Consider the following 10,778-nt stretch of genomic DNA (forward strand, 5'->3'; position numbering starts at 1 on the left):
GAAATCACAAATCTTGGTTATTATGTACATAGTCAAATAGCATCGAAACGTAGACCAAAAACAAATAAAAGATACTGAAGACAATTTTTTTCAGAAATTAGTTTGTAGCACGTAGATTTTTACATTGATGACGTCATGACTAAAAGTTGAATGTCGTGTGAATTTGATCGAAAAACATTGTAAACATAATCAAAATATAACTAATCTAAGAACTCTAGTAATGTACTGTGGTGTGATTTATTGAGAATTGAACATAATAATACTGGAAGAGATGATAGTTTTATCAATCATTTGATAAAAGGTATGTAAGTTCGCTTTTATTTCTCGGCCAGGCTTTCCTCTGTTGTTGTTTACGATATAAAAATCCAACTAGAACACCATTACCCCGTATATATTGAACTTGAAATTTTAAACGTATCGTTAGTTTGATCAATGCCGAATGAATAAGTATTTATATAAGAAGAACATAGACTTTTTCAGCGGTTTTGATTAAACTTAGATGTTTTGCCTTCACTTGGCATGTTTATTTTATTTTGGAAACCGCGGGATGGTGTTGTTCTATCTCATTTTATGTTAAGGAATATACGTAAGCTATTTATAGTTGTCACGTGATAATCCACCAAAATGGCAGTAATGTTCTTCCCGATTTTATTGTACTGACATCTATTTCAAAGGATAATACTAAGTTTTTGATCTTATTCAAAATAGTTATTTAATTTCACGATTTTGAATATAACAGTCAAAATAAGACTCTAAATTGCCCATATGCCCATTTAACACCCCTGCGTGCGGGGTTAGGGAATATTTCAATTGCTCGCCTTTCATTGGGTTTCTTTCAAATGAATTTCAGCAAATTCATATAACATAAAGTTTTCCAAGAGTATTTTTTTGTTTTTTGTTTTGGTTTATTCTTTAACAAACAGAACCTTTGATTAATTTGAAACGTATAGGTATACGATTGTCAGCTTTAATGTCGTAGACAAACGTACAGTTTTAATCCGATACTAGGAGAAAGGTAAACATCATCATAAAAGGTTTCATCATTTACAATTATTGAAGATAATACTTCACCTATACCCTCTCCTTCTATCTTTGACTGACCTTTATTTATTTTACAACGATTGATAAGCAAGTTCTACAACTTATATTAATATCTCTCGTTGCACGGATGTTAGCGCAAGGGGGTCATTGGTGTGGGAAGAAGCCGGAGTACCCGGAGAGAACCCACGTGTCCAAGCGGGCGACCGCCATACCCTATCACATACAACCACTGTCGATCACAGGGATCGAACTCGGGCCGCAGCGGTGAAAAGCGAGTGCATTGTCCACTACGCTACTTGGACACCTCCTTCTATCTTCACATCTGTATTGCTAAAAAAGCTGTTTACTGACATATTTGTAACCAAACTATACATATATAGTATGTACATGTTTAACGAAGACGTTACTTGGCATAAAAATACACTTTGTATTATCAAATATGTTTTACATAAGTGATATTCCCCGTATATTGAGATAAACATGTGACTAAATTGTTATTAATTAATCATGTTCTTTTTCTAACATATTTTTATAAAGGTGTGACTTATTGTATCTGTAAATGTAAATTAAGATACATTTACATTTCTCATACTGTTTTTGAGATACGTATATTGCTCTCCTTCTCTTTCTCCCTGTATCACTCAATATATCTTTGTTATCGTTAACACACAATAACATTTATATTTTAATTGCTATATGTGTTGATGAGCCATATCTTTAACTATACCATTCAATGCCTTTTTGATAAATAACCAGCGTTCCATACGATCAACCATTTCATTATTTATTTCCAAAACGTTATTATATTCTCACTGTAAATTGTTTTGAAAATGCATTTGAAAATATATACATTTTAACCACGAAAAAGTAAACAAAGATTTTCAAAAGTTGTAAATAGAAATCTAAAAAGCAATTTGTAAAATCAATGTTTATAATTTGATTGAAAAATGATCAAATATAAAAAAAAATATTAAGACAAGAACGATTGCAGAAAAAAATATACTAAGGGATACATAAGGTAGGTGCAGTTTGTACCTTTATCGTTGTCATGAGTTGAAGATATAAGTATAGCATTAAATTTTATGAACATGTAACTTTTATTCTTGCTTTCATGTCAGTTTTATATTCGTTTTAATGCATTGTATTCTCTATCTGAATCCATGGTTGAAATAATATTTACAGTGAAAACATGACAATAACTAACCGTCAACCATTTAAAAAATCCATAAAACGAAATACAAATCAAAGCAGAGCAACGTTAAAATGGATCTCAGAAAAGATAGAGATAGGATCAGGTGCCCAGGAGGAGTGAGCATCCTATGCTGACCGGTCACACCCGCCGCGTGCTCTTTGTCGTAATCGGGAAAAAACCAACGCATAATCCTATCGTCGTATCGTTGGACAACAGAGGCAGGATATCAGGAACAAATACAATTTTAAAAAATAAAATAAAACATAAAACAAAACACAAACAAACTACATGACGAAATTGTTATTTAATTTTGTTATGAAACTACAGGGTCATTCAAGGAATTTTCTTATGACATGTAAGACAAAAATGAACGTCATGTGGATACTAACATCATGAAGATCCATTCTCTTCAATAGTTCCGAGTTTAGATCAAAAGGCGTAATTTAAAACCTTTTACGTAACTCGAAAAGTCAACTTGCGACTGTTTAAATTACAACAAACAAAACAGGCTTACAAAAACAGAAATACTTATTACACCAATTTATTGAAAATTGAATGATTTGAAAAAAATGCCCTCTTGAAAAATAAACGTATACAACAAATTGGTTCAATGGATCCATTCAAACAATAATGATCAAATTCAACCGTTTTCCTGGCACATCCTATTAAAAAACTAATTGCTTTTTGTTCGTTTAAATTATCAATATTATTTTCCACAAATAATATTATCGGCATAACATACACTTTTAAATATAATTAAAATAAAATCCAGATAAGTATTAAAATATGCTGTTGCAATGCAATTCGCTTGGCTCTTTATCTCAATATACAAGATACACATTACCATATAACATTGAGGGACTTGTAGATGTAATTAGTACCGTTTTACTAAAGCATGAACACTACATACGGATGGTTTTTCACGGTACTATATCAACGTACTTTCCCATTTCCGTAAATTATAGAGGAAGATACAACTATTGCATATACAATGTTGTTTGTTTTAAAATGTTAGTTTTATTTGTCTGTTTCCAATAATTTCCCTAATAGGTAAAATAAATAATAATGCAATTGTCAAGTTTGTTAGAAGCATCATGGGACTTAAGGCGCCTTGCTTAATTTTGTTATTTTATATAAAGTCGATCGACCTTTGTACGTTAGAGTAAGCAGATCATATCTTTGGCTTTTATCGAATTTTAATCCTTGTGACTCTGTATGTGAATGAATATTTTGTTCGGTTTTTGCTTTTTCAGTTCCGGACGCTGCTGCCACAATTATTTCAGAACTAATGGAATATGCAAAGGTGAGATTTGCTTTGAGAAATAATTTATTTTTTTATTAATAGCTTCATACAAACAAAATTTCATTCGTGATAATGTTGACAAAACTGTCGACCTACTATAAAACCTTTTAATTTCTAAAAAGGCAAGTCAGTTGGCGAAAAATTTTGTGAGTAGCTAGGAACTAAATGTATCATATACATGTATATCTATGTCCTCACCTGCACATACTAAATGCCAATAACTACATATTCCTCCATGTTTCTGAACGAACCAGTCCTCGGTTAAATGAAAAAACTATAAACGCATCTTTATATACGGACTTCTTGATGAACAACTATATGCTATTTTTTAAATTGAACGTTTAAATGATTTGAGGAAGAAATTGGGTTGTAAGCAAATACACAACGTAGTTACATAAAAGAAGTGCCAAATTCCAAACATGAACATTTCCATGAGTACATGTATGAATTTGGTTTGTGCATAGTAATGTTTACATAAATTTTACACAAGTTATGTTATTTCAGAGAAATGAAAAAGCAACGTAATATCACAATAAATATTTTACATATCGTATTTTTCTTTAATACAAACTTATCGTAATAATTGCTTTAAATGACAGAATGTCCGCCTGGAACGTTTGGTACAGATTGCAGTTCAAAATGTCCTTCTGGATTCTTTGGAAAGTTTTGTCGACAAGAATGCCTTTGTAACACGCATGATTGTAATAGTACGTACGGATGTGCGCTCACTATAGGTAAAATTTATACATTATATAATAAGAAGGCGAAAAAAATATAATATAAATTCGTCTTTAATAAAAAAATAATGATAAACACTAATCCGTCACAAATATAATCAGTTTGTGTTTTTTGTTTGAGAGAGAGAGAGAGAGAGAGAGAGAGAGAGAGAGAGAGAGAGAGAGAGAGAGAGAGAGAGAGAGATGAGAGAGAGAGAGATATGTATCAAATATCGAGTATTTCAGTAAGGTACTGTTTAAAAAAACAGAAGTACATTTGTATTTTTTTCTTTTATAAGGCAATCGACACATTCATCGAAACCTTGTATAAAAAAGAATCTCCTTTATGATTTTATGATTTTGAACAGGCTCTCCAAGAAGTAATTACTTTGTAGAGACTACGCCATTGATTACACTACCCACCACATCCCCACTTCCATGGATGAGTACAACGTTTGTTTTTGTTGGGTTTACTGCTGTGTTGACCGTTGTACTTGCATTATACGTCCTAAGGACACGGTTTGAAATTCAATTTCATTTCAGCATGAAATTTAATTGTTTGTTGTATATGTAAATACAATATGTTTTAGTATCAATTCATTTTAAATTATCTATGGTTATTTAATACGAGAAAGTAACGCGGATCTTAAATAAATATGATAATTATATTTTATATTTTTCAGCTTTCGGCTACCAATAGATAAAGCTGTTTTTAAACTAAACGCTCGATTATGTTAAGTTTGAAAAAAAAAATCAAATATAGAAATTGATCTTTTGTTTACTGCTTCAAATTATTCATAATTTTATCTAAATTCATAACCTTAGCATATTCTCATGATATTATTTCACAAAAGAATAGAACATTCGGAATCAAAGCTTAAGATATTTTTCATGCCTGCCTATGTTTCCATAAAATCCCAATTAATTTTAATAGGGCAATCCAATCGAAACGTGGCAACGGAAACACTGAAGAAACATTAGGTACATGTATGATTTGTCTGAATATTTTTTTTCTTCAGGGTTATCAGTAATAAACAAATTAAATTTGGTCATTAGTGGTAAAACCATAAACATATTGGCTAGAAATGTTCTCAGAATACCTCGGAATAAACAAAAGCACCGGCCTTGTATATAGCACAATGTTGCTTGTTATTGGTTCATGTGAATAGATAATTATTATTTGAAACATATTAGTTCATTGTTTTACAGGAAAAATTACCCTTTATCATTAATTATTTTATATATTTGTGGAATAAGAAATTATTTTTTTTTAGTATTATGAGTTGATAATTTGTGGCTTGGTACTGGTACTGTACCAGTTATCGGCTAAGATCAATTATCGGCTAAACTGAGGGTTCGGGTTTATACAATGTAGCATGCGACTATCCGAATTTTTTTAAATTCAGTCGTCTGTTTCGAGTAAAGAAAAGTAAGTTTGCTTGAAAACTTTCTTGAATATGTTTTAAACATGAGCTTTAACGATCATTGTTTACCACTGATTTACATCTTTGCACTTTCAGCCGTGGGGAAAGTGACGTAATAAGTTAAAAATAGAATATGACCTTTTTGTGATACGTAATTATATCCCTTCTTTGATTTGACATATAATATCAATGCATATTATATTTCTCAACAATAGGAATTCACTAAATTCTGAAGGATTCATGGTGCAGTTGAACGCCTAATTGCACAATTATGTATTGAACAGCATATGTTTTTATGTATTACTGTATGATGATAAACGGATAATTTTATGAGTTTTGTTTATATATAATAACCCCACGACCTTTAGGCTGACCCTGCAATGGACATAATTTAATTTTCACTTTGCAGAATATGAAATCAACATGTAAAAGAATTTTACTGGGTCATTATCACGAAGCCGATAACTGGTACAGTAAATCGTAAAAACTCGGCAAATTCGGAGCGTGCTAAATAACACAAAAACAATATGTTTGGGTTCTAAATGATGATATAATCTAACGGATTGATAAATAAGGAGTTCACCATTCAAAGTATTTTAAGTTGTATTCAAATTTATCAAGAAATAAGGAAACACGAAAAGAAAACGTAAAATTATAGCCGATAACTGGTACAGTGCCAGTAGAATACAATAAAGGTTTTTATGTTATACTCTGTCCCGAGTTTTTGTTTCCACCACTTTTTGCTTGATATTTCGAAAAATCATAAATACCTTTGTGCTAAAACTATGTTCATAAACGAATATGAAAAATGTCCGGATTATCTGTTTTGAAACGCCCCCTCTACTGCTTCAGGTTTCAATACACATCCAAAAATAGAAAGTCTACGGGGATTTTGCATTGCATCTTGTGAACTTTTATGAGTGAAAAATTATAATTGTTCAATGAAGATATCTTGGTAATATTCCCTTTTATCGATTTCAACTGTAAAAACTTCTATTAAAAATCATCAAAAAGCAATAATATGGGACATATTTGATCATGACCTAATTCTTCAAAGAATGATTCATTATAACTTCTTTTTATATATGATTTAGCAATTGTACGATTAAATATTAGAATATTGACACATTAACGTGATTTTTATTTCTTTTAATTATAATAAATAATTAATATGTATAAATTATACGTTGTTTGAATTTATTGATTGTACATTACAAAATTGATTCATAGCTGTATCACATAAAAAGACATGGAAATGTAAACATTGATCTATTTTGTAGTTTCATACGAGGTTACCAATTCTCAAGATATAGACAATGAAGTAGAGGGAAACCACGTGAATGCTTTACGTGTGCAACATAATCATAGGATATCAACGGCAGTTCCTCAATTACTTAAGCGATGTACTTCCTACAAAGTCTATAATAGACCTTGGACAGAAGAAGCAGCTTTATCTTTTGGTCGGTGTTATATATTTTGTATCTAAACTTGTAAAAGTATAAAAAAAACTTTCAGATGAATGATTTTATCTTGTCGTTTTGAAAATTTAGTCCTAAGTAAACATAAAATTTATCTTTTTTAGAAAGAGAATCTATATGCGAGCAGGATGAGTACGATGAATGTAAACCTGTCGACGAGAGGTCTATAAATGATAACCTGATCTCAGATAAACCTAGAAAAGCAAGATCGACACAATATAAAACAGTTGACAAAGCTCGAGTTTACCCGGGATCAAAGCTAAGACCGTACAGTTCTGTTAAACACAATAGGTATTCAAAGAATGGTCGGAAAAACAGTCAAGAAAGAGGAAGGGAGACTGTTTGTGAATCCAGTGATTTATATGACGACGCCTTTTCAAAAATCAAAGGTAAGTCCTAATTATCATTTTAAACTAATAGAGTACTCATTATAGAATCATATACATATTATTCTTCAAACTCTGATAATATAAACATGAACAAACGCAAATAAGGTTGATTATTAAAAAAATGCCTATTAAAGGTTAATAACCAATGAGACTTCGGTAATATTATCTACTTGATATGTTTGTTATGATATAACCGCTCCAGAGGTTTTTGATAAATAAAATCTAAAGTATAAATTAGAATACTGTTATCATGCACAGTGTTCACAGCATCATTAGCTTCATGTTACAGGCAATGACTACGAGGACATTGGATTGGTCAGTAGATATGAAGCAAGTAATAGTGAGGACAAGTCCGACGAAGACTGTCTCACTGAGTCTAACATCTCCCTTACTGAAGAAGAGGAAGACACAATGTCGAAAGATAAAGATAAAAACATTGTTCCATTACGGAAAACAGATGAGGGCGCAACAGAAAATATATATACTTCGTTAGATTTGAACAAATGCGATAAGTTAGATGTTAATGAATATGAAACCGAAAGATCGGCTTGCTATGAAAATGAATCAGAACCAAATGAATGCACAAATCATGAGAACCAGGAAAAGTGGAGCGACGGCTGTTCCAACTGTGTCCTTTCTCTAAACGGTAACGCCTCATTCGACGCAAGTAATAAAGAGGATATAGAAAAAGACAGTAACGGGATTCGTTTTTATGAAGATATAATATAAAATCAGGAACCAGACATTGATAAAAACATGAACAGTTTTGAAAATGTTGATATTTGATCATCAATTTAATAACTTATTCGTGTACATAATTAAAAAAACTTATTCGTGTGAAAAATGATTTTTTATTTATAAGTCATACAAAGGATGAGGATAAATGATAAAAATTATTGAATGTAACACACAAAACATAATTTTTTACAAGGAGGTGTCTATTAATTTTTGTGTGATGACAACAATCTGCTACAGTCTTTTTTCTCGTTTTGCACTATATACTGTACATTTTTTTTTCTAATAAACAAATCCTATACTTTTTAACAATAACAAATTTGAAAATCATTGATGATAGTATTATTAATGTCAAATGCTAGTACTGTTATCCACGGAAGAGGAATCAGAACATAAACTTAAAACATTGTTTGTCAAAGATTTCCCAGAATATTTATAATATATGTATATTTAAAATGTGTTTATTTTATGTTTATTGACAAGAATAATAAAATCTTTTAAATTCGGTTAATAAAAACTGGCAAATTATCATAAAAAACCCCATGATCAATTACATTTTTACGGAAAAATTCATAACAATGAACAGAAAAGAAGTTGTTGAAATATTGAGCTCTAACCATTACATGGAGGGTCAATGTCTCTTTTTGTTTCATATAGATCTATTGTTATAAATCGTCGAAGCATTTAAATATCTGATTCGATCTTTCCTTTGCACTTTTGATTTTTAACACTGTTCTTTATCACCACAGGTCATTCAACAGCCTGTTTAGGCTTCTTTTCTGTAGTTAAGTTTTATCTGAACATATAGTCCTTCTTTTTGGGCAACATATATTTTTAGGTAATTGACGATAGCGTTGATTCCTTCTCCATTTAGTCTAACAAGTTTTATTTTTGGCAAACCGTATGGACAAATGATAAATCTAACATAGTTATCTTGCTTTTAATGTTTAAAGAAAATTTCATGATTGAAATTTGTCTTAAACGTAATTCGTCCTTAAAGTTGAGGCGCATAATTAATATTTTACCTGCCGATATCGTTTTCAATAATGTAAGCATTTTCGTGATTTAAAAACTAATGTAAATACCCCCAACCGACAACAGGCAGGTGTTCAAGCTGCACTATGGTCTTAACCGATGTCAAAATAAAACAGGCCCAAATTCTATTTCCCTGTCTTTTCCCTCTATCTGTTGATAGCAATATCAAAATGATTCGAAGCCCACTCAATAAAACTATTATGTATGATTTATAATGAACATTTTAATGCATGTGGTCCTTCATGGTCATATTGGTGTATAATATGAAAAAGAAACTTTGGTGTTATTAACAAAAATACTACATGGTTTATTTTTGTTTCTTTTGCTTGTCACAACGACGGATCGAGCTTATTGAAGGCCATCTAATTAAAAACAAATTCTCATTAATACATCCCCTAACATGCAATATGCTGTCATATTACATAACTTATAAATAATAGTGTATTTTGCTGTTACAGTGTTGACGTCTTCCTTCATTTCTTTTTAAATTCAACATCTAAATTAAAGAAAAAATATATATTCATTTCTATGGTTTAAGGTCTAAAGAACATTGAAAATAAACGGAAAGATTAATCCTGAAACATGTAAGTGGGGGTCTTTCAGACATGGTGGATTTTAACCTCCCCTTAGCAAATTTTTTTTTTATTATTGGATTATGATAATCTACAAGTGTGATAAATTTACATTGAGCAAAAGCTTAAAGCGTGGCATTGGTTGAACTCGTGTATGGTGCATTTTAATTAAATTTGAAATTCTTTGGATAAAAATACCCTTTTTAACACAGTCCACAGACAGTCAAAGTCATTATATTGTGAAACCTGTTAAAACTTATTCAAGAGGAAGCAATGTAATTTTAGCATAAATGCTGTTCAAATATTCTCTATTTTTCCTTTATCTTATTATTGAGTTTCCTATAAAATACGATGAAACAGAACCCTTTATCTTAATTATTTTTGAACGAGGATGCGGCTATAGATATGTTTCTTTACTTTAATTAATTTTTTTATGAAATGGTATGATTTTTGTTAAGTAAGGTATGTAAATGCAAAACAAAACGAAACATAATTTTCATATCTTAATTTTTTTTTCCTTTCGGTTATTTACACTACATAATTATAAAAATATTTTTTGATCATTTGTTTGGGACACTGCTGTCACAGCTATTTCAGAAAAGATGAAAATCGTTGGTAAACTAGATGTGACTTTATAAATGTTTGTTCCTAGCTATCTGCAATATAAAAGATAAATTAATCGATTATTCGAATCTTAATGTTAGAATGTCCGCATTCATATACTTCTGGTTTTTTGGAACACTTTGTCGACAACAATGTCAGTATGATGCCAGTGATTTTAATGTCACATACGGCTGTTCCTCCGCAATAGGTACATAATGCTATATTAAAGTAAAATGCTTTAAAAAAAACACTGTTTCATTCGTCATTTACATTTAATTATTAAAACTATT

The 10,778-nt window shown here is 30.6% G+C and overlaps 1 protein-coding gene across 1 annotated transcript; it reads left to right on the top strand.

Moving 5' to 3' along the window:
• Nucleotides 1-3,275: 3,275 nt before the first annotated feature.
• On the top strand, nucleotides 3,276-8,621 carry LOC105326965 (uncharacterized). Its single transcript, XM_066077828.1, has 8 exons — nucleotides 3,276-3,395; nucleotides 3,487-3,536; nucleotides 4,136-4,270; nucleotides 4,621-4,771; nucleotides 5,187-5,233; nucleotides 6,957-7,136; nucleotides 7,259-7,543; nucleotides 7,833-8,621. Exons 1-8 carry the CDS (start codon nucleotides 3,328-3,330, stop codon nucleotides 8,270-8,272), a joined length of 1,356 nt encoding a protein of 451 aa, XP_065933900.1. The 5' UTR covers nucleotides 3,276-3,327; the 3' UTR covers nucleotides 8,273-8,621.
• Nucleotides 8,622-10,778: the final 2,157 nt, after the last annotated feature.

The sequence above is a fragment of the Magallana gigas genome, chromosome 3 (genome assembly GCF_963853765.1).
Source record: "Magallana gigas chromosome 3, xbMagGiga1.1, whole genome shotgun sequence".
NCBI classification, from domain to species: Eukaryota; Metazoa; Mollusca; class Bivalvia; order Ostreida; family Ostreidae; genus Magallana; species Magallana gigas.